The sequence below is a fragment of the Musca domestica genome, unplaced genomic scaffold (assembly GCF_030504385.1).
Source record: "Musca domestica strain aabys unplaced genomic scaffold, Musca_domestica.polishedcontigs.V.1.1 477, whole genome shotgun sequence".
Classification (NCBI taxonomy): domain Eukaryota; kingdom Metazoa; phylum Arthropoda; class Insecta; order Diptera; family Muscidae; genus Musca; species Musca domestica.
The window spans coordinates 15149-41870 of record NW_026712339.1 but is presented as its reverse complement, the minus strand read 5'-3'; the positions used below and the strand labels follow the sequence as shown (position 1 = coordinate 41870).

The 26722-nt window shown below is 33.6% G+C and overlaps 1 protein-coding gene across 1 annotated transcript in view; it reads left to right on the top strand.

The window, feature by feature from the left end:
* Positions 1-17381, top strand: part of LOC101896850 (uncharacterized) — a 68345-nt gene extending 50964 nt beyond the window's left edge. Inside the window, exons 8-10 of the mRNA XM_059127765.1 lie at positions 12133-12257; positions 16179-16401; positions 16778-17381. Of these exons, the coding sequence (XP_058983748.1) occupies positions 12133-12257; positions 16179-16401; positions 16778-16848 (419 nt within the window). The 3' untranslated portion in view covers positions 16849-17381. The remainder of the gene's footprint in view (positions 1-12132; positions 12258-16178; positions 16402-16777) is intronic.
* Positions 17382-26722: the final 9341 nt, after the last annotated feature.

Below are 26722 nucleotides of genomic sequence, written 5' to 3'. Positions count from 1 at the left end.
TGATTACTTAAAATTAGTTTAAAAAGCCATACATAGAAATGTAAAAATATCCTTTCAAATTCAATTAAAAATTCACGTCAATATTCTTCAGAATATCTTCAGATATCCACGCCTACCACACTCAGAAGATTATTTAAAAATTCGTTTAAAAATCCACGCCTGAAGACCTCAGAAGTTCCTTAAAAAATTCTTTAAAGAGTCCACGCCTATAGACCCCGGAAGTTCCTTAAAAAATTCTTTAAAGAGTCCACGCCTATAGACCCCGGAAGTTCCTTAAAAAATTATTTAAAGAGTCCACGCCTATGGACCTCGGAAGTTTCTTTGAAAATTCTTTAAAGAGTCCACGCCTATAGACCTCAGACGTTCCTTAAAGAATTCTTTAAAGAGTCCACGCCCATAGACCTCAGAAGTTCCTTTAAAAATTCTTTAAAGAGTCCATGCCTGTAGACCTCAGAAGATGCTTTAAAAATTGATTTTAAAATCCAAGCTTGAAGACCTCAGAAGTTGCTTTAAATCTTTTGTTTAAAAATCCACGCCTATAGACCTCAGATGATCCTTTAAAAATTCATTTAAAAGTGGACGCCTAATGCCCTCAGAAGTTCCTTAAAAAATTCTTTAAAGAGTCCACGCCTATGGACCTCAGAAGTTTCTTTGAAAATTCTTTAAAGAGTCCTCAGAAGTTCCTTAAAAAATTCTTTAAAGAGTCCACGCCTATGGACCTCAGAAGATGCTTTAAAAATTCTTTAAAGAGTCCTCAGAAGTTCCTTAAAAAATTCTTTAAAGAGTCCACGCCTATGGACCTCAGAAGATGCTTTAAAAATTGATTTTAAAATCCACGCTTGAAGACCTCAGAAGTTCCTTAAAAAAATCTTTAAAGAGTCCACGCCTATGGACCTCAGAAGATGCTATAATAATTGATTTTAAAATCCACGCTTGAAGTCCTTAAAAGTTCCTTAAAAAAATCTTTAAAGAGTCCACGCCTATATACCTCAGAAGATGCATTAAAAATTGGTTTTAAAATCCACGCTTGAAGACCTTCCTTTAAAATTTATTTTAAAAATCCACGCCTATGGACCTCAGAAGTTCCTTCGAAAATTCTTTAAAAAGTCCACGCCTATAGACCTCAGAAGTTCCTTTGAAAATTCTTTAAAGAGCCCACGCCTTTAGACCTCAGAAGTTTCTTTAAAAAATCTTTTAAAAATCCACGCCTATAGACCTCAGAAGATCCTTTAAGAATTCTTTTAAGAGTCCACTCCTATAGATCTCAGAAGTTCCTTTAAAAATTCTTTTAAGAGTCCACGCCTATAGACCTCAGAAATTCCTTTAAAATCCACGCCTATAGACCACAGAGGATCCTTCAAGAATTAATTTCAGAAGATCCTTTAAAAATTAATTTTAAAATCCACACTCAACATCCTCAGAAGATCTTTCAAAAATTATTTTCAGAAGATCCTTCAAAAATTCATTTCAGAAGATCCTTTTAAAATTAACATAGAAATACACGTCAATAGACCTCAAAAGATCCTTAAAAAATTAATTATAAAGTATATGTCTGAAATCCCAAACAGATCCTTTAAAAAACTCAGAAGGTCTTTTAAAAACTCATTTAAAAATCTACGCCCAAAGACCTCAGAAGTTCTTTTAAAACCCTATGTTTAAAGACCTTAAAAGATGCTTGAAAAGATGATTAGATGATCCTTTTAAAATTCACACCTAAAGACCTCAATATATCCTATAAAAATGCATTTAAAAATCAACGTCTAAAGTCCTCAGAAGGTCCTTTCAAATTCAATTAAAAAATTCACGCCAATATTCTTCAGAATATCTTCGGAAATACACGCCTATCAAACTCAGAAGATTAGTTAAAAATTCTTTTAAAAATCCACGGCAAAGATCTTAGAAGGCCTTTTAAAAATATTTGTGCACAAAAATTCATTTTTGATATTTTCGGTAAGAAAATAAGGTACACTAATCCGAAAACGTCAAATAATTTGGAAGAGGGTGGAAGAGAGGCAATCATTAGACAACTTTGTGAGCTTTTTGTAATCTACTGAATTTCTGCTGTTATTTTGTTTTGTGTTGCCTAGTATAATCATCCGTCGGCGTCGATACCTGTTTACTTGTCTTTTTTTTTGCATTGCCACTTTCCTTGGTTTTCACCTTGAATCCACCCAAACCTGATGTAACTTCCCACGCAAAAAAAAATTGCACCACCTACTCAAATATGTATATTCTCTTCCACTTCCAAAAATACATTTCAATGAAATTTTAGATATGGACTTTTGTTTCCCAAATACCATTTATATACTTCAAGCCTCTGCAAAGAATTAACAATTATCGAAATATTTATTCTTAATATAGAAAATATTCGAGAAGCTGAAATTAATTGCCACTCAGCGATATTTAAAAATATATTCCACTTCCAATTATACCAATGGGAAATGCTTTGTACCTGAACTGCAACATTTTAATATCTGTGAAAAATGAAATGAAATTGACACACAAACGTTTGAACTTCATTAACTGAAACATTCCAAGTAAAATAAAATGGGAGAATGAAAATGTATGCTGCAGATAACGCTTTTCCACGAATATTTTGTATTCATATTCGCTTTCGCCCTTCATTATGAGCTCCACTGACGTACGCCCTTGAATTGCGTGGAATATAAGGAAAGTTGCAAGTACAATTTGATATCCTTCATAGTTCCTGGAAATATGCATCTTCTCTAAATTTAGTTTGAGAAAGAAATCAGACCAGGTAACATTGAATAAGGTTCAGATCTTTTCACAAAGGATGTTTACGATTTTAATGATGATTTTTTTTTTTGATAATTTAAAATAATATTACAACAACAAATATTACTCCTAATCCCATTAAAGCCTCCAAAGCTGTTACATTTAAATTTTTCAAATTGCAAATTTTGCTAAATTCCTTAAATAATTTATATGTCATAATCAAATATAATTTATGCGCACTTTTATATACTCGAATAGTAAAAGTGTCCTTCGCAATGTAGGAAGGATATACACTAACAACCATTAGTTGTTGTTGGAATTTAAAATATTTCTTATCATAAATTAAGGAGCTGAGAAGAATTCAGGTGTTGACGACATTTACTTGATTGCACAATTAAAAGAAGGTATTGAAAGATGTTAGTATGTGTGAGAAATATTTTGAATTTTCGAATAATTAATTTTTCGTAAAAGAATTTGACACATAACCTTGTCCGATACATTTAAGCTTAATTGACTCTTCTAGATTTATAGTAACTCAATTAAAAGTGGATGCAAAGAAATGGGTTTAGAAAATTTTACAAAATATGATTGTCCCTGAATAAGTTTTGTGAAACGAAGGACAAAATAGGGATTGGCTTAATCATAACTTAAAAAAGAAAACGAATCTCTTCCTACGCAAAAAGTTCAGATGATCAATACGAAAACAGTTCAAAACGATGTGAACTGTTTTTTTCCTATACGAAAACAGTTCAAAACGATGTGAACTGTTTTTTTCCTATACGAAAACAGTTCAAAACGATGTGAACTGTTTTTTTTTTCTATACGAAAACAGTTCAAAACGATAAACTGTTTTTTTCTATACGAAGAAAGTTCACAGCGATATGAACTTTTTTCTAAACGAAAACATCGCTGTGAACTTTTTTCTAAACGAAAACAGTTCACAACGATTTGAAATTTTTTCTAAACGAAAACCGTTCACAACGATGTGAACTGTTTTCCTAAACGAAAACCGTTCATAACGATGTGAACTGTTTTCCTAAACGAAACACAACGATGTGAACTGTTTTCCTAAACGAAAACAGTTCACAACGATGTGAACTTGTTTTCTATACGAAAACAGTTCACAACGATGTGAGCTTGTTTTCTAAACGAAAACAGTTCACAATGATGTGAACTTGTTTTCTATACGAAAACAGTTCACAACGATGTGAACTTTTTTTCAAACGAAAACAGTTTACATCAATGTGAACTTTTTTTCAAACGAAAACAGTTCACAACAATGTGAACTTGTTTTCTATACGAAAACAGTTCACAACAATGTGAACTTTTTTTCGATACGAAAACAGTTCACAACAATGTGAAATTTTTCTTCGATACGAAAACAGTTCACAACGATGTGAACTTTTTTCTATACGAAAACAGTTCACAACGATGTGAACTTGTTTTCTATACGAAAACAGTTCACAACGATGTGAACTTGTTTTCTATACGAAAACAGTTCACACCGATGTGAACTTTTTTTCTATACGAAAACAGTTCACAACGATGTGAACTTGTTTTCTATACGAAAACAGTTCACAACGATGTGAACTTGTTTTCTATACGAAAACAGTTCACAAAGATGTGAACTTGTTTTCTATACGAAAACATTTCACAACGAACTTGTTTTCCATACGAAAACAGTTCACAACGATGTGAACTGTTTTTCTATACGATAACATTTCACAACGATGTGAATTGTTCTCCTATACGAAAATAGTTCACTACGATGTAAACTGTTCTCCTATACGAAAATAGTTCACAACGATGTGAACTGTTTTTCCATACCAAAACGATGTAAACTTTTTTGCCATACAAAAATAGTTCAGCGATTTGAACCACAACTTTTTTGTGGAAATTTTACTTATCCATTAACGTATATATATTTTTAATGTAAAAATTCTCTTTTGAGAATATTTCTTAACCGTTTCATACCATTACCTTAATTCGACCCCTGTGTGTGCGCATTCAGCATCGCTACACAAAATTACAACATTTTTATGACAGTTTCTATATTGAATTTCATTCTCAAACAAATTACCCTAATGGTAATAAAAAATATCGGGTGTCCAAAAAGGAGAAGTAGCAACAGAACCATCATTAAATTCAATCTTCTCACAGGTGTGCAAGCTATTCTGTTATGTTCACCATTCGCCAATGGGAAAGGGAGAAAATGACACATTGCAAAGAAGATACTCTTTTCTTTGCACAATGAGTTTTTCGGGTGATGAAGGTTCATAAAATATATTTTTTTAAGAAAACTTTGTAATATTTTATAACCCTATATTTGTTTTATGACCCAAGGGTGCTCCTTGGGGGACGAAAATTAAGAAGAAAAATCAAAAATTTTTGAAACGTAATTGGAAATGACTTTGTCGTTTTTATCGATGCCACGATAAACTCAAATATTTCTCTGAAAAAAAAGAATCCTAATGCGAAACTGTGATATAAGTGCCATTAACAAAAAAAGTTATAGAACTGTCATTTATTTTGTCAATTAATGTTTTGGAAAACGTTTTCGACAAACACACACACACACACCAAAGTTCATCCATCACGAATTGTAAAGAAATTAAATCCAAGATTTTTTTTTTTGGGGAAACAGGTTTGAATTCAATTTTCCATTTGCTGCTAATGGTCATACAAAATCTTACATTAAATTTGTTATCTGCAAAATGAAAAAAAAAATGTGTTTACATTTATCCTTGACCTTTAAGTCATGCCATTACCTGCAATGCCCTGTAAAAAGCTAAGGGATATACATTTTTTCCTGTAAGGCATCAAATTATAATGCGTAGTTGAAACAAAAAACTTTATCTGCCATTACCATGGTTTCGTAAGCACTCGTTCTTCGTGTAATCTTAAATTTTAAAGTTATAAATTATGAAAAGGAAAAATGAAAACTTTGCTGTGACTTTCGCAACAACACAAACTTGGAGCCAGTTTCGAATATAAATGCAAGTGAGAAAGTAACAAAAGAAAATTTACTTAAACGTTGTATTTTAAACTCGATTTACAAGGATACGCAAAATGAAATATATAAAGTGTGGATGCTGACTATCTGCCAACATAGCCAAACTAGAAACTTAAAAGTATTATGGCGTCCAATCGGCTAAAGTGAATTTTCCATGGAAAAATCGACGGAAATTTTTATTTTTGGTGATATATTTCACGGAGGTAGTTTCAAATAAATGTTTACGTATGAAATTTTTGGAGGGGATAGTTTTTCCACAGAAAAATGTTCACTCATTTTCTAGTGACGAAAAAATATTTACTGACCTGAATTTTTTCCTATGGAAAAATGGGACCGTAACACACCACAGCACTATTGCATCAATAGCAACAATAACAGCGGCAACAACAACACCACATAAACATGCGACGATGGCACTGAGAACAGCATTAACCAAACACCACAATATTCGTTGGCCACGTTAAGGACAATTCAGTTTTCGACAAAGGCAAATAATTCTCATTCACTTGGTAGTGCCGGTCACATAGTTAGTAATTTTTAGTAATTTTTATGTCGACTAACATAATCGTTAATTGGGAATACTTTTTGAACTCTCAGCAGGTTGAGTGGCCGGTAATTCATTTACCCGTTGGCTTCGGCTCATTGTTCCGCAAAAACTTCGGATGGCTCTTTCGCAGGAGCCTCGGCTTGTTGTTCCACAGGAGTTTCGGCTCAGTTTTGCGCAGGAACTTCGGTCCATTATTCCGCAGAAGCTTCAGATGGCTCTTCCGAAGAAGCTTCGGCTAGGCATTCCGCAAAAGTTTCGGTCAGTTGTTCCACAGGAGTTTCGGCTGATTTTTCGGCAGGATCTTTAGCCCATTGTTGTGCAGGAACTTTTGCTCATTGCTCCGAAGATGTTTCGGCTCGTTGTACCGTACCATAGCTCAAACAATAATAGTGGAAATATTTTCTAGCCATAGGCGACTCAAGTAGCTTAACCCGTTCATACCCACCCGATCCATCTACATACACATACCTTCACTGAGCTGCTCCCAAATATACATACCGAGAGCTGCCGTGGGCTGCCGAATTAACTAAGACGACTTGTATATCATCTCCTGAATATCTCTACAGTGAACTACCATCCCCAAACGATAATGCCATGAGTTCCCAACCCGTCTTCGAAGACCTGGGCACTATCATCCCGAACGCCGAAGTCACTCCTAACGTCAGCACCGTTATTATACCATCCGCCATTCATAGTATGGAGGGTATATTAAGTTCATCATTCCGTTTGTAACTCATCGAAATAATTATTTTAGACCTAAGAAAGTATATATATTCTTGATCAGCGTAAAATTCTAAGACAATTTATCCCTCTCCGTCCGTCCGTCGGTCTATTGTAATCACTAAGCGCTACTCGCTTAGTTGGTGTTAAACCTCTTGATCAGCGTAAAAATCTAAAACGATGTAGCCTCGTCCGTCTGTTGTAATCACGAATTAAGATAGGAAGCTAAATTTTTGCACAGATCAGTCTTTTGTCTACAGGCAGGTCAAGTTCGTAGATGGGCTACATCGGTCCACGATATCGTATGGTACCCATATAAGGGTACTCCCCCGATATTCGATATTTTGATGACTTTATGCGCATTTTTCAATGGAATTGTCTTAAATTCCACACAAGGAGTTGTTTATAGGTACTTTACCTCCTGTAAGAGAACTGTATACATAGGTCTCCGATATTTTATATCTCCCACATAACTGTACCCCCCGATATTCGGTATTTTGATGATTGTAGCTAAATTTTTCAATGGAATTATCTGAAAATCCTCACAAGGAGTTCCTTGTGGGAAGTTTGCTCCCAGGAAGAAAATTGCCTATATAGGTCCACGATATCGTATGATTCCCATTTTTGACCGGAATTGCTTCAAATTTCGTGTTTAAAGTTTGAAGCAACTATACCAGAAAATTGTCTACGCAGGTCCACGTCTTCGTATAGCCCATATATAACACTACCTTCCTTTATCCGATATTTTGATGATATTAGCAACATTATTCACCGGAATTATTTTAAATTGTATTTGAGATTCGGAATCGATACTACATCCTATGACAAAAAAATACTTATCCAGGTCCGCGTCTTCGTATATCCCCTATATAACGATTTTCATTTAAGTGTTATTTTTCGACGGATTTTTTTTTTTTTTTTTTGAAATTACTCAAGATCCTTCAAAATGGTTGAGGGTATTACATTTTCGGCCCGGCCGAACTTAGCTTATATTTTACTTGTTTTTTTTAATAAATTCAATCCTCTCGACAAGCGACAACATAAGCCAAATTCCTGATAATTCTCAAATCGTCAACATCCCAAACGCTAGAGTCACACGAATATCAATATCGTAATCATTGATCTCCCACACCAATCAACATTTGGCGACCACGTACACGTTCCCGATTACCTTCAAATCGTCATCATCTCGAACACGAGCATAACGACCAGAAGGTGGTCAGGGTATTATGTCTTTGTGCATTTGTTTGTAACAGGCAAAAGGAAACGAGATAGACCTATAGTTCCCTTTGATGATCTGCATAGCATCACATTCTGAGTCGATTTATGCATGTCCATCTGTCCGTCCGTCTGTCCATGTATTTTTGTAAGCAAAGTACAGTTCGCATTTATTGCCCTATCCAGATGAAATTTTGCACAAATCATTTGTTTGGCCCAAAGACGAACCCTATTGAAATTGGAGATAATCGGTAAAAATTTAGATATAGCTCCCATATATATCTTCGTCCGATTTGCCTTTTATTGTGCACCAAACGTGTAATATCAGCCCGAATAGTATGAAATTTTGCACATGCAACCAAATTAGGCCTGAAAATAAGTATGCCAAATTTGATCGAAATCGCTTCAGATGTAGCTATAGCTCCCATATATATAGTTCATCCGATTTGTTATTTTTGTCCTCCGCAGCCGTAATATGCACTCTGCAACAACAATATTTGGGAAATATATCAAATACAGCTCATAAATACATTTGCTAATTTTTATCGAGATCGGTTCAGATTTGGATATAGCTCCCATATATAACTTCGTCCGATTTACCTTTGATTGTGCACCAAACGTCTAATATTTGCCCAAATGGGTTTCAAAAGTGTTATTTTTCGCTGTAAAGTTTCAAAACGCCGATACACGTGCCTTCTCTTTTTCAAGCTCTACTTTCATAAACTGCTGGAGTTTCCTTGTTGCTATTGGACAGTGTTATTAAAATAATTGTCTCTCTGCAATGTCTTTAATACTTCCCAAATTGTACATCTTTACAGATTTTCTTTTCAAATTAATTCTATGGAAATTTTTCGACAAAATTCTTGCAGCATTGCTGCCGGCCTTATGTGATGCACAATTACCAAAATGTTTCTGATTTGTCCACATTGCTGCTGGGCTACTAATCATTTCGAGATTCCTTTTAATTTCCGGACATGCAATATTTGAGCAGTGACAGTTGTGTGGTTGAGATGTGTGTGTGTGTTGGTGGTGGTGGTAGTTGTGTGTGTGTGTCTGCGTTGTTGGGGTAACAATTATTTACATTTACTGCATTTGCATACTGGTTGGCAATAATGAATGCATTTCCATAGTCAAAGAATGCAATGTAGTGAGGGTATGTGGAAGAAGAGAAAAAACGATGACAATGGAGTCCAGTTACTGAAATGGACATTAGAATTTTAATGATTTCTGTTTCTCATGGAAAGAGTATGAGAAGCCGGAGGAATTTTGTTTAAAATTTATATTCACATTTATATGTTAATACCAATGAAATTTCGGATTGATTGATGTTTAAAAAAAATTGAGCAGAACAGATTTACCTCTCTGAACCTCTTCCGTAAAATTTTGAGTAATTTAAGAGTAATTGGTCTATCTCATAAAGGAGAAAACCAATAATGGCCACTTGTTGTAATTCTTTTTTTTTTTTGTTGTTATTATTTTTTTATACCCTCCACCATACATAGTATGGAGGGTAAATTAAGATCATCATTCCATTTGTAATTCATCGAAATAATAATTTTAGAACCAACAAAGTTTATATAATCTTGACCAGCGTAAAATTCTAAGACGATTTAGCCCCGTCCGTTCGTCCGTCTGTTGTAATCACGCTACAGTCAAACGAATAATGATACGAAGCTTAAATTTCGCAAAGATCTGTCTTTTGTCTGCAGGCAGGTCAAGTTCGAAGATGGTCCACGATATGGTCCTATATAACGGTACCCCCGATTTTCGATATTTTGATTATTTTAGCCAGATTTTTCAGTGGAATTGTCTGAAATTCTTGTGAGTACCTTACCCACTGAAGAGGAATTGTTTATATAGGTCCGCGATATCATATAGCCCACACATAAAGGTACCCCCCGATATTTGATATTTTGATGATATTAGCCACATTTTTTAATGGAATTGTCTGAAATTCTACACAAGGAGTTCCTACTGAGTTCTTTACCCCCTGAAAGAGAATTGTCTTGAAGAGAAGTTTCTATATAGATCCACAATATCGTATAGCCCCCGTACAATACTGTCCCCCGATATTCGGTATTTTGATGATTTTTCAATAGAATACATTTTTCAATAGAATAATCTGAAAATCCACACAAGGAGTTCTCTGTGAGTACTTAACCTCCTGAAAGATAATTTTCTACATAGATCTACGATATCGTATAGCCCCCATACAAATAGGCACCCCCCCCCCCCCAAATTTTGGGTATTTTGATATTATTAGCCACATTTTTCAATGGAATTGTGTGAAATTCTACACAAGGAGCTCCTTCTAGGAACTTTACCCCCTGAAAGAGAATTGTCTTTATAGGTCCACGATATCACATAACGGTACCCTCGATATTCGGTATTTTGATGATTTTAGCCACATTTCTCAATGAAATTGTCTGAAATTCTACACAAGGAGTTCTCTGGGAGTACTTTACCTCCTGATAGAGAATTTTCTACAAAGATCTACGATATCGTATAGCCCACCGTACAATAGTGCCACCCGATATTAGGTATTTTGATGATTTTAGACACATTTTTCAACGGAATTGTCTGAAAATCTACACAAGGAGTTCCTTGCGAGTACTTTACCCCCTAAAAGAGAATTATCTTTATAGGTCCACGATAGCGTATATCTCCCATATAACTGTACCTTCCGACACTCGGTGTTTAAATGATTTTAGACACATTTTTCAATGGCATTGTCTGAGTTCTCTGGAAGTACTTTACACCCTCAAAAGAGAATTGTCTACATATATCCACGATATCGTATCGCCCCCCTTACAATAGTGCCCCCCTCCCCCCCTATATTCGGTATTTTGGCGTAGGATACTACAACCTATGACGGAAAATTGTCTACGCAGGTCCACGTCTTTGTATAGCCCCCATACAACGGTACCTCCTTTTATTCGGTATTTTGATGATATTAACGACATTATTTACCGGAATTATTTCGAATTTCGAATTTTAAGTTCAGAATCGTTACTACAGCTCATAAAAAAAAAAAAAATATTTATCCAGCACCACGTCTACGTATAGCCCCCATATAAAGGTTTTGATTTGAGCGATATTTTTTCAATGGATTTTTTTTGGAAATTTTTTAACTTTCTTCCGAATGGTGGAGGGTATCAAAAGTTCGGCCGGGCCGAATTTTATTATTATTTATTATTATTTTTATTATATTTATTATTATTATTATTATTATTATTATTATTATTATTATTATTATTATTATTATTATTATTATTATTATTTTATTATTATTATTATTATTATTATTATTATTATTATTATTATTATTATTATTATTATTATTATTATTATTATTATTATTATTATTATTATTATTACTATTATTATTATCATCATTATTATTACCATCATTATTATTGGCATGCCAATTAAAAGTTCTCTGCAAAGTGCACTTCTCCAATTCTGCTTTTTTTAAACTTCCTGCCGACCTTCAAAAGGATTTACTTCCGCCGCCACTCACTCACTTTGTTATTTATGATACGGATATTGTTGTGTCATTTGACTTACTTAATACTAAATTGATTTTATTATCTCTTTCTCTCTCTTTCTTTTTTAATTTTCATGTTCATTACCATTTATTGTGCCTGATTCAATGTGGATTCCTGGTCTTCGTCGTCGCCATCTTCGTCTTGGACATAACCTCATTATCGCAATCATCATCATCATCGTCGTCATCAACGACACCAATGCCGATATTGAACAATAACAACAACAACAACATAATGACATTGGCACAATCAAAATGTTATTCCATCCATGCCACCATTATCCGCTGTCATTGTGAACGAACGTACGGACCTTCGTGGACACATTTGAATTTTTTTTGCATGGAAAATAGCGCGTGGCTTTGGTATGCGTGTGGTGGGCGGCAAGACTGGAGCAGATGGCCGACTATTTGCCTATATTGTGTGGACAGTACCCGGAGGACCAGCTGAGAAGAATGGTCTACAGCAGGGCGATAAGGTAATTGAGTTACAATGATTTTTTACACAATGCCCGGGCAAATGCAATTTCGAATGTTTACTCACTTTGTTACTTGTCATCGTCATCATCGCCATCGTCGTGAGGACATTTTACTCAGTTATTGTAAAGGCTTTTCAGGAAGTTTTGAAGTACCTATGTAAAGGTGTACATATTTATTATAGGATACTCAAAGATGAAAGAGAATTATTGTAAAAATCGTTTTAAATTTCAATATAGCTCTCAAAAAGTTCAAGTTTACTGTCATAATAATTTACATGCGTATTACATTTATCCACATCCTTAAGAAGAAGCAACAAAAGACAGATGGGCGGACTTTGGTTACATAAATTTGGAATTGATTATTTAAAGAATTAATAGAAAATAAAAAGAAAATACAAAAACGAAAAAGATCTGCTAATAGAACTTGAGTCGAACTTGGAGTGTTTCTAAAGTGTTTGGAGTGTTAATAAAGTTTGTCATTCCCTTTGTAACACCTCTAAATATAAATTTTAGACCCCACAAAGTCCGTTCGTCCATGGAAATCACACTAGCCCCGAACGAAGTGAATTATGTTGGTCAAAATTTACTCCGATGTATTTTACGTATTCTTTTGGCATTGAAAATGGGGCTAAAACCGCAAGACTCTTGGTATTGGAAATGGGCCATGTAAGTTCACGATTTGGTATAGCCTGTACCTGTAGATTTAAGGTGTTTTGGGTTTTTTAGTCACTATTTTAAACTGAATTTGCTGTATATTGGCACTTTGTATTCGCAGTATGTACGCAACATCCTCACATAGAATTGCCTATATAGGTCCAAGTTTTGGTATAGTCCCCATTTGTTCGTCCCAATATTCGGAATTTCGATTTGTGTCACGAAATTGTTGCAAATTTAGTATTTGAAGTTCGTAATGGAAACTACCTACCATGACAGAAAATTGCTCACATAGGTCCACATCTTCGTATAGCCGCCATATAACGATACCTCACAATGTTCAATATTTTAATGATTTTAGTTTTGTCTTTCAACAGAATTTTCTTATAATTGGTGTTTCGAGTTCGTTATAGACACCACCACCTCTGACAGATAATTGTCTATAGAGGTCCACCTTTTCCTAATGCCTCATATAACTGCAACACCAGGTATTAGGAACAAAATCATAGCGACATCTTTAAAATGATTTTTATTACTTTTTGCAAGTTCCTTCCAAATGGTGGAGGGTATTATAAGTACGGCCCGGCCGAACTTAGCTCTTTGAATTAGATTTTTGAAAAAAAAAATCTTTAAGAATCAAAGATAGCAAGATCTTGGAAAAAATAACAATTTTTTTTAAATTTTCCTAAAAAATCCTTTTCTTTTAGGGGACCCTGGAATTTTTTTTTAATGTCAAATTTTAGGCCAGGAACAAATATTTAAGGCCGCGCCGAACTTTTTATACCTTCCACAATTTGGAAAGTAGCTCATGTAAACATATGACTGCAAATGCCAAAAAATATCCAGTATTCGGGTGTATCACACCCGTGAAGTCGCACTTCTTCTATTAGGAACATCAAATCCAAATTTCAAACCATTCTGTAAAAAAATTGGCTACAATGATCAAAATAACGAATATCAGGGGGATAGGGTTTAGAGAAAAAACGTTATATTATATATAAATTGTTCTTTATAAGCAGAAGAACCCATTTCGGAATCCAAACTCATATAACTGAACCCCCGTTATTCGGTATTTTGATGATTTTAGCCACATTTTTTAATGGAATCGTCTGAAATTCTACACAAGGAATTCCTTGTGAGTATTTTGCCCCCTGGAAGAGAATTGTCTATACAGGTCCACGATATTGTATAGCCCCTATAACGGTACCTCCCGACTAAATGGAATTATCTTAAAATCCACAAAAAAATTTACTTGTTACTACACTATCCCTGGAAGAGAACTGTCTATACAAGTCCACGTTTTAGTATAGCGGTACCCCTAGATATTCAGCATTCCCACGAATTTAGCGACATTATTTAGCGGAATTGTTCTAAATTTCGTATTTGAAGTTCGTAATGGGTACTAAAACCTATAACGAAAAATTGTCTATACAGGTGCACGTCTTTGTATAGTCCCCAAAAAACGGTACCTCCCTTTATTCGGTATTTCGATGATATTAACGACAACATTTTTTTATTAAATTTCGTATTTTTAGTTCGGAATTGTTATTACAGCCTATGACAAGAAAATACTTATGCAGCATCACGTCGGTATTTTTTAACGATTTTTTTTTTTTTTTTTTTTTTTTTTTTTGGAAATTGTTCAAGTTTCTTCCGTATAATGGAGGGTATAAAAAGTTCGGCCCGGCTGAACTAAGCTGTTTTTTAATTGTTTTTATACCGTACAAAACTATGTGTTGGGGGTATTATAAGTTTGATTGGGCCAAAAATTATGTAACACCTTGAAATATTGGTGTCGATCTAGTTATGTATGTCCGTTCGTCAGTCCATTTTAATTGTTAATCAAGATACAGGTCGCATTTATGGCCCGATCCCCACAAAATTGAAAATGATGGTGTGGTTAGATTCGAATTAGAAGCCTATTGTTTTTGGAGATAATCGCAAAATAGACCATAGACCCTAACTTTTATGTAAGAAAATACGACAATTTTCAATTGACCGCGAATATCCTTAATCCGGGAAAAACCAGAAACACACGAAGAGGCCAATTCTTGTCCACAATCTTGGCGCTGATATCCAAAATATCGGATAAATGGCAAATTAGGTACAATATATGTGTAAAAGGAATTGATCTTAGTTATTTCGCTTATAAGTCAAAAACAGCCCGATCCTCACGAAATTTTGCACAAGGGTAGGGTTAGGGTCAAAACTGAAGCCTATTGTTTTAAAATATGTACATTAAAGGTTCAAATGGACCAAAAAATTCAATTTTCCTAACAGGTCACAATTTGAAACCCATCCATAGTTAAGGGCATGGCAGAGGTCCAGCATATTGGATAACCATTGATTTTTATTTAGCGGTAAATTGGACTACATATTTTGTGTGGAATTTTTTCGAATCTCACGACAGAGAACGTATATATGGGGAAAGTTCTCCCGGTCAAAAATCAAACATAACATTTCTGCGGAGCTGCAAAAAAAAATCTGACCAAATGGATTTAGACCTATAAGGACTGTAATCGGATGGTGGCAACCATGGATATCCTACAACACTAGAATTCACAGTAGTGTTCCTGTGGACTGAAATAAACGAATCCCTCAAGATATTGGTATACATAACAGGACTTCTGAAAATATCATCATTAAAAATATCAGGTTTGGTGCCTAAGCGGTTACAAATAATTGTATAAGGGTTATACTTGTCATTATTTCATTACACCTTCCCAACATGGCCAGAGCCAAGTGTCGAGCTGAGGGCAATCTGAAATAACTAGTGTAAATATAGATTCATGTTTATATTTTGAAATATCTCCGATTTCAGAGTATATAAGTCTATGAAATCAGCATCAATATCCTTCACAGTTTAATGCCAGTTTAATATACCATTTTACCTGATGTATATTATCCTATGACCATCCATAATGGTAGGCTTCTGGCATATCCTAAACTGTAACCTCACCCAAATTACGCTTCGATCCATATAGGCTTTTGTTCTGATCCTAACTCAATGCAAAATTTCGTGAGGATTGAACAATAATAGCGACCTGTAGCGGGACTACAAATTTACATGGACAGTCGGAACATACATAGGTAAATCGACGAAGCTCAGTGAAATGTGATGATCGATAAATAACAAATTACAAATTTACAATTTTTTTATCTGCTGTTCACTTATTAAGGAGTTACCAGAAGGAGAGGACCCAATGGTCATAATTTTTTTATTGTGATAAGGAAAACAAACTAATTCTTTTTTTTTTCATTTCACAGATTTTAGAATGGAATGGTATGTCACTAATCGATCGCAGTTTCGAAGAGGTGTGCAGTATAATGGATCGGACCGGAGATATAGTGGAACTACTGGTGGAACATGCCACCGATTTTAGAATGTGTGATTTATTCGATGAAAATCTACCACCGGGCAATAGCGGCGGCAGTGAAAGAGGGCCAAGGCGCTCAGGCGATGGCCCTGTAGGTTTGGGTCTAATTGCGGGTAAGTTGTCATGACCGATATACGTTTTTTACATTATTCTGTGTATTTTTCGTAAATTTTTGTGTTTTTTGTCATAATTTTTGTGTAAATGTTGTGATTTTATGTTTGCTGGCGAAAAATATGGCGAGCATTATTTTAATGTTTTAAAAACAATATTTTTGTGATTTGTTTTTTTTTTTTCATTTTTTTCGTTTATTTTATATTTAATTTAATTTTCATTCTCAAAAAGCCAAACAACAACAAAAATACCTAAATATTTTTTCCTTTGTCTCTTTTTTCGTCTTTTTTCCTATTTTATTGACATTATTTCCTTTGCCAACCAAAAAAAAAAACAAATATTTGCCTCCTCCAAAATATGAAACAAAAAAATATCTAGACCCTGAAACTACAACTGACAAATCACCGGCTTCACCAACACGGCGGAAATTACCTAAGACTCCGGTATAAATTAGTTCCGCATTCAATCAATTTTTTATTTCTAGTCTTATCTCTACACTCACACACACTCTAACACACACATACACCCATACACACAATCACACTCTATAACAATATGTGTATTTTCATACAATAACAAAGCTAAAATGTAGACGAGAATTTATCCGGAAAATGTGAAACTAAAGAAGAATTAATCAATTTTCTACAATAAATTAAATATTCTTAAATACAAGTTGATCCTTTTGACTTCCGGTGATTGAAATTCATAAGAATTGAAATGTGAGAACTTCAAATAGACAAAAAATTAATTTGTTTTTCGTAGTAAAAAAAAAACAACAACAACAAATAGAAACAATAAGTTATTCAAACGAAGGTAGTGAAATATTTTAAAGTTTTTGTAACCAAACAAAAAAATTAAATCAAATGAAATAAAACAAAAAAAAAAGAGAATTGAAATAGAAAAACCCCTTAACAATGCAAACATTTTCTTTTCATTTCATTTGATTTGCTTTTTTAATTTTCTTTTCCAAAATTCTTGACTTGATCAACTTTCGTTTCGTAAAGCAACACTAAAATCTCCAAATGATTTTTGTTTTTCAGTTTCTAATTTTTAATAACTTTTTTTATTTTTCTCAATTTGTAAGCTTTGAATAGTCTATTCAATTTTAATAACTTTACACATTATTCTTAACAAATACAAAAAAACATATTCATATATATTTATATATTCAATTAATGTCAGTAGATCAGTTATTTGATATAAACGTAATATTTTCTTCAAACAATAATTCAGTTTTTATTTTATCGTAAAAAAACTTGTTTTTTTTTTCCTTACTGTTATATTCAGCATAGCAACGTCACATTCCAAATTACCAGTATTGGAACAAATACAAATTTTTCTGTTATAAAAAAAATATTTTAATTTTCCTTAGTAGTTATAATCTTTAATTGGATCATACCATAATTCAAACTTTATATTTATTTTATTTGGAAATAAAAATATGGCACAATGTAACGTTTCTTAAAAATATACTTAGACAATGGCAAAGGGTGACTGCGACATGTTTAGGCCTCATTTATAAAATCGTTTGGCATGTAATTTTTAATATCGAAATTCAAATGTTTAGGATACCGAAAATAATATTTTTGGCCAATATCTATAAAATATCCGCTAAAACTAAACCATTTTTTGGATGTGAAATATTCAACTCAATTTGTTTTAAGCCAAAATAGGTAGCTTCATCTTAAATGCGGTCAAAATAATTTTGAACCAATCCGGTATTTGGAAACCGGTGTTTCTGATTTTTCCGATGGAAAGTCCTTCGACCATTTTACAATACCTTAATTTTGATGGAATTCGATAATAGACAATAACTAAACCAAACTAAAATTTTAGGGTTGAATAAAGTCTATTTTTGTACATTTCTAGGGAAACAGGGAATAGGTTTAGAACAAATAAATAAAACAAAATTGGCTAAAATCCTCAAAAGACCAAGTATCTTAAGCTTAAAAATACCAAGTATCTTAAGCTTCAAAATACCAATACGTGGATCTGATGAGCAAATTTTCTTTCGTAGATGGTATCCATTACGAACTTAAGATATCAAATTTAAAACAATATGATTTAAGTATAGGGCTAATTTTTAACCTTGGCTATAAGGTTAAGGTTAATTTTTATATCGGCTATAGGAAGGCATGGGCACATACAGAAACTTTGCTGTCAGAGAACGTAGTGCCCTACATCAATTCGATTATATATTGGAAATCATCAGATATAGGAAGGAACATTTCTGTGAAGGCTATAACATACCATTTTCAATCCCATACAATTTCAGGCATAACATGCATTTGCGCTATCTGGTGGGTGAGATATATAATAAATTTTTGTCGCATCTGGTATGGTTTATTATCAAAAGTACGTATGCCAATACGCTACTTTTGAACACATAATCCATCCATCTGTGGCTTCTGCAGTTTTTCTCTTTTTGGAGCCAAATTCTCTCATTCGAAGTCGAAAAAATTTCGATCGAAATGAATTTTTATATTTTAATCGCAGGTTGATTAAATGAAAATTTCTGTAGAAACGAATTGACTGAATGTTTTCGTTTTAAAAATTTCAAATGAGCGTACAGAAATTCATATCGATCGAAATTTGTTCGATATCGAACGGACACACACATCAAAAAATAACATCATTTGTTGCGCTTGATTTCACTCTTATAGTACTCCTTACTCTTTTTCAAACATTTCGATCGCCTCTCAATTATTTCTAACAGGAGTAATTCGTGTGCGCTCACACGCGCTCTCTCCAAGAACTCCCACTCTGGAGAAAAAAAAACATAAAATCTGAGCACTGTTTTGAAATAAACTTCTTTTTTTCAATTTGTGCGGAAACTATTGCCATTGAATATTGTATCAAAAGGTTCTTAAAGGTATTAAATTTAAGTTCGTGTATTTTTTATTTCTTTTTGAAAGATACCCTTATCTGGAATATCGAATTAAAAACAAGTAAGCAAAGGCTATGGTCATGCGGGGCCGACCATGTGATACCCTACAACAATATAATATGTTGAAAGGCCCCTTTTGTCCAAATCCATTTTGGAAGATTTCGTTTTTGATATGGCGTTAACCTTAGCTTTTTGACCGAGCCATTTCCTGAATAGTTACGCACTCCGTCGTGTAAAAAATAAGTCAATGGCCATCCAAAATGCTACACTTCTTCCATGTACTTAACCCTCCTCTCATTCAAAATTCCGTGTAGATTAGTTTTTAATTGTTTCCTGTAGAGCAACTGCAAAATCAGAAATATTTTAGTTTTTTTGGTCCATTTGAACCCCTAAATGTACATCTTCAAACATAATAGGCTTTAATTCTGACCCTAATCCCATGCAAAAATTTCACGAGCTTCGCACGATAATTGCGACCTGTATAGAATACCCTCAAGTCATAGTGTTACAGGATGTAGATAATATTTAGAAAATTTACAAATCAAAATTGAAAGTCAAATTGAAAAAAATTGCATGCGATAAAAAATATGACACAAATTGAAAAAATGCAACAAAGGATATTCAGTTTTTTATTGTCATATTTTAACACGATTTTCTTACATATTATTAAGAAACTATTCCGAATTAAGAGAATTGTGAAAACCTTTCCAGCTGTTCTTTACTTTTAAAGTGAATAATTAATAATTTGGCCGGGTTTTAAATATATTCGCGGTTATGTGGAAATTTTCTTATTTTTTGACATAAAATTTATGGTTAATTTAACCCGCTTAATATTGTCCGATTGCCACCCCAATTGGAAGGCTTTTGCCCAGCCCTGAACGCTAACTCCATGCAAATCTCCTCATCGATTGGATCATAATTGTGGCATAAAGAGCAACTGTAAAATCAGGAAAATTCGAACATCTCCAAAAACAATTGGGTACTATTCTGACCCTAACCCCACCTCCATTTTAAATTTCGTGAGGATCTGGCCTCAATTGGGACCTGTTGCGTGATTACAAATTAACATGGACAGACGGACATTCATAGGTAGATCGACTCAGCTCGGAGAGGGAGAAGTATCCATTTGTAGTTTCCTATGTCGGAAACCATTATGTCGATGTGTTACATAGTTTTTGGTCCAATTAAAAAAGTTACATTAAAAATGTACTGAGATCGGATCAGATCTATATATAAATCCCACTCATATATTCCTATATTTCTCTAAATAATTTTAATTTTGGATCATAAAGTTCAGTTTTTTAAAATTTCAGCCAAATCGACTCAGATAAAGTTAAAGCCATCATATATATGATTTGGCATTTAAGCCACTAGTGCAAAAATCCATTCAATATCAAAGGTATTCTATATAAGTGTTTTCGGCTAATATATATTGTCCGTAATCTAACTTTTTTTTCAACCAGCGATAATTTTGTGAATGGTAGCATTTAGTCCATGTCTCTTTTGAAAGATATTTTGTTTTATTGACCTCCTGAACGAAACTGTGGTAACATTTCGTACGAATTTTGAAAGAGATGTATCACCGTCATCCATATACCTTAAACGATGCAGGCGGTGGTCAAGAAATACTATTGGGATTTTTTCAAAAAAATAAAAAAAATAAATAAATAAATAAATAAATAAAAACAGTTTACGTCCCTTAACGTTACGGACTCAGCTTCAGCGAATTTTGGTAAACAAAATTTTAAGAGGAGGACATTGGAACATTTGCTTTCAACACGACGGTGCTGCGTGCCACCCAGCCGAAGCTACACTCGATTTTCAAAAAAAAAAAAAAACTTTTGCGGATACTTTATATTCGGCCCGGACATTTTTTTAGCCCTTGCCGAATATTAAACACAGTTTATACGTGTTGGTACCAATTGCGTACTTCAAATACTAATTATACCCTACAACACTTTGTGTTGGGGGTATTATAAGTTTGATTGGGCCAAAAATTATGTAACACCTAGAAATATTGATTTTCCACATAGGAAAGTATATATGGATCTTCCTATCTCGCCGAGCTGAGTCGATCTAGCTATGTATGTCCTTCCGTCCGTCTGTCCATGTTAATTTGTAATCACTCTACAGGTCGCAATTATGGCCCGATCTTCACGAAATTTAGAATGGAGGTGGTGTTAAGGTCAGAATAGAACCCTACTTCTTTTGGAGATGATCGCATAATATTTAGGGGTCGAAATGGACCAAAAACTGAAAAAATCCTGATTTTGCAGTTGCTCTACAGGTTGCAATTATGGACCAATCGACGCGGAAATTAGCATGGGGCTAAATCTTCGGGCTGGGCAGAAGCCTTCCGATTTTGATGGTCATCGGGTAATATTTAGTGGGTGAAAAAGACCATAATATTTGTGATAAATAAAAGTCAAATTTCCATTATACCGCGAATATTTTTAGTCCCGGCGAAATCATAAATAGACGAACAGGTCAATTCTGACCGTTACGTAGATGCCGATAGTAAATATATCGGATATATATACAATGTGTATATACAAAGGAAAGGAATGTTAGATGGAATGCTTATATCTCAAGAATGGGTGGACCGATTTTGACAAATTTTGTCAATTCATTTATTTTTTCATATTTTTTTATCGCAATTAACGTCCGATCCTCACGAAAAGGGTATGGTTAGGCTCAGAAGGGCTAGGCCTATTGTTTTCAAAGATGTCCGCAATATATTTAGGGGTTGAAATGGACCAACAACTAAAAATGTTCCTGATTTTGCTGCCGTTATAAAGGTCATAAAGAGAGTTTAGGACAGCGTGTAGAATGGACCACTACTTTTGTCTGAAAAATACCAACATTACTTACAGGTGATAGCCGAAATACACAAAATGCGAACTTCTGAATTTTTTGCTGATTTCTTTGACGAATATAGCCAAATATCGTAGACATGAAGATCGTATAGAAGAGTCTAAATTTGGAGATACAGAGGAGCCTCTTGCTTTTGGAGATGATCGCAAAATACGACGGAGTGCGTAAATATTGGGCAAATGTCCCGGGTCAAAATGCTAAGGGTAATATCTGGGCAGTGCTCTGTCACATAATTTCAAAAGCGAAATCTTCCAAAATGGATTTGGACGTAAGGGGTCTTCTAACATATTGTAGTGTTGTAGGGTATCACATGGTCGGCCCCGCACGACTATAGTCTTTGCTTACTTGTTTTTTTTTTTTTAATTTTTCTTTTGAAAAATGTGTCATATATTATCAAAACACATAATATCTCTATTCCGAAACTTGGACTTTCACGGACAGTCCGATGCCTAAATACTAGGAACCCAAACTGACAATTCACAGCAAATTCGTTTAAAATATGTGACTAAAACATTCAAAATACCTGAAATCTGTCCGTGTCCATCAATCGTGTCCCTTTTCAATACAAAATTTTCTATAGTCCAAATAGGCATCTGGCTAAAATTGTATCAATCTATTTTAATTCATTCGGATGCTAGAGTGATTTACATTAACGAACAGACGGACGGATGTGGCTAACATTTTCTTTCATTTCGACGAGAATAACAAGCTAAATAATCCCCGTCATACTATGCACACGTAGAAGAATATACAATAAAAAGGTACTAAGAAGTTCCCAAATGTATTGGGTAGTTCCCAATATTTTATCATTGAAAAGTACTATAACAGTTTCGAATATGAAGTTTTTGATGTGATTTATTTAAATTTCATTGTTTCTTTTCTATGCGGAATGATCTTTTATCAATTTTTAGGAGAGCTATGGTCTTAGCGGACAACAAGACCAATATCACAAATACATTTTTCAAATTTTATATATTTAAGTCAATTTTTACTGATTAGTTTTTTTTTGCCTTTAAGAAACGTTACAAAATGCCATTTCCATTTCATTTTCCCCAACTCATTTCTTAATATTATTATTTTTTCAACTTCATGCATTATATAAGTAACACTAAACCACAACAATAATAATTATAATAATAAAATACATATGTACTTGATGTTGTAGTATTAGAATTTTTAAACCAAAATTATAACCTAAATAAGAAACATTAAATAAAATTAACTAAAAAAATTAAACCCAATAACAATAACAGAAAAAACAACAACAACAACAACAGAAAAAACTACATATTAGATTAAAAACCACAAAAACAACACGCTCTTATACATGACAAAAACAACTTTTTTGTTTGTTTTTTTTTTATTTCTAAGAAAAACGTTCAAGGTGTTGAAAAACACATTGAATTACAAAGCCACAGACAGCGACACACACTTTCAAGTTCTTAAGCGCAACAAAGCAATAGAAAAAGAAAAATCAAACACGCTTGTCCTTTTTGTCATAACAAATCGCATAACTAATGGATTTTTAAAATCAAATGACAAGCTAAGAGACCAAAATATATTGACAGCATGTGATTACATTGTTATGTGGAAGTGATTCTTAATTGAGAACTCAAAACGAAATGCTTGTTACGCCTAAAGAATCTCACATAATCTACATTTCCGTGAACTCCACTTTCTTGACATATCTACCCAGAATATCTATCTACCATCACTTACATAAATATTTAGTTCCAATTATTTTTCAGTTTTCTTATAAATTTCCAATTAATTTTTCCGAAGTCTGCAAACAATAACCCGTACATCTACACTGCTCACTCACACACACACACACACTCGCAACACACCTGTATACTATTATTAATAACATTAGTTTATAAATTTAAGAAGAACATTGAGCCACGTGCCCATTTGAGTTATTCCATTACCCCTCCAGAGAGGCGAATAAATGACTCAATTGCATTGTTCTTCTCTTCAGTTTCTCTCCCAACATGCCTATTCAAATAGTTACCTATTTAACTCTCATCTGTACAATCATATTGACATCTTCATTTGTATAACTGTATCTATATGTATGTATGTATGTATATCGAATTGATACTAATCAACTACCTAAACTAACTAACCAACTAACTGTAACTAAAACAACAACAACATCAACTAATACCACTACTACTACTACTACTACAACTATATTATCTTATCGTATACCAAACAAATACATATAAAAATTCTATGGGTAATTCAATTACTCTCACAGTAAGAGCAAAGCACCAAACAATTAAATTAAAAAGAAAAAAAAAAAAGAAAACGACAAATATGAACAAAAATCTAAAGAATTCGTTTTAACTTTAGTTAATTTAATGAATATAGACAGGGGGCATGTGGATGTGTGTGGATGCGTCTTATCTCTTTTTGGCAATTGGAAATTGTCATTTGAGATCGTGTGGAAATTGGATACAAAATCAGGCTCACTTAAAAGAAGATATTCTCGTAATAAAAATAGAATCTACATGGGTCATATGAGATAGAAAATAGAACGGATGGAAACATTAAAATACTATTCAACATAAATTTGACAGCCACCTTTTCCATTACTATGTAATGTAAACAAACTTTCTTTTGCATAACTACACCTTTTTTCAGATGTAATTCGAAACATTTTAGATGTAAAATATTCTTTGTAATTTTGAAGACTTTAATCGTCATTTGAGAATTAAATTTGAAATTCGAATTTACTCTTTATTTTTTCTTCGAAAAAGCAAATTTGAAGCCAATAAAGGTTTGCTATTTCCAATTTCAATTGGAATAATTTGAACTATAAATGGAACAAATCGAATTTTAAATTTTGAAATATTTATTTAAAGTGGAATGTTACAAATAACAACTGGAATTCTCGAATTAAAGTATTATGAATTACAAAAGAAAATTTTAAATTTTAAATAAAATTTTTCGAATAACACATAAAAAAATTCAAAATTATTTCGTTATTAATTTGAAAATTAAAATAAAAAAGTTTACATTTTTGACGTTCGGGGATAAAATTTATATTCCCAAAAAAAATTGGAAGCCTGTTAACCCAAAAAGGCAATGAAAAAACAAACTACCTATTGCATTATCGGTTGGAGACGAACTTAGGCAAATATAGAAACAAATAATAAAATACCATGAGATGTGTGTCAATCAGAGACCGGTTTTGAATCATCGAAACTCCGTAGTGCATCCGATAATTTCATAAACCAATCATGAGTTTTACTTCTTAAGCATAACCGAATCAGAATGACTCAGCACGTGCCACCGGATTACATTTTTGTTGTCAAACACCAACTACTCTAAAACATTGCTGAACGAACACAACCACTAAACGAATAGAGAGTAAAAGAACACATACAACACAGTGGACGACCCCTCTCACTGGGGCATCTTAGGATACTCAAACTGTTGACTCCCTGTGGCGTAGGTTCCGAAGGATTGAGTCAATATAGACCATTTCGTATCGGGCCTAAATAAATGTGATATAACTGTAGCGACGTGCCAGGTTTGGACTTGATTACTTCCTTCACTTTATATGAGATATGTACCATCAAGTACCTCCCGCACAAAAGGTTCAAAATTTTGAACAATTACAACTCTCATAAAATGTGATGTTAGAGTCCGATTGTCTTCAAATTTACCATATTCCAATATTTTTATTAACCCAAGGTCTGCTGTTAAGATAGAATATATCGGTTCATTTCTTCTGGTACCTCCCCCACAAAAGGTCGAAATTTTCAAAAAATATATTTTCTGCACAGAAAGATAAACGATAATCCGATTTTGCTCCTAATCCTAATATTTGCGTCAGTGCTAGGTAAGGTGCGAAAATGGACAATATCGGTCCACTCCATCAAGTACCTTCACCACAAAGGTTCAACACTTTGAATAATTATAACTCTTATAAAATTTGATGTAAGAATCCGATTTTCTTCAAATTTCACACATCCCAATAATTTTATTAGCCCAAGGTCTGGTGTTAAGATGGAATACATCGGTCCACTCCTTTTGGTACCTCCCCCACAAAAGGTCGATTTTTTTAGGCACGTTTTGGCCGTATAAAATGACATATACCCTCTCTAGCCTTATGACTGAGGGTATAAAAATAGCTAGCTCAAGCCCGTCACTGGTATCAATCTAGTTAATAGGTCAGTGCACCAGTTCCTAAACGCATGAGTGATTCCATATATTTTATATCACTCATACGCATAGTATAGTTTTCCTATTTTCATGCAAATGACCGGAGTCCACGAAAATAGTTTGTTCGATCGAACCAATGTGGCACAACTCTAGTTGTTGATGTAGATATGTGTTTAAAAATTAGGCAATTTGTTTTCTACTGTCGACTTTTGAAGGGAAAGAATAACCATTTATGCGATGACAATTCCTTTTAAAATAATGGTTTAATAGGTTAATTTTTAAGAAGCTACACTGTCCAATAATTGGTTGGGAAGCTTACAATTTGCAAATGGAAGTTTTTGCTGCGTATTTCTTAACCGACATTTTCAGTCATTTTTGCCGACAGATAT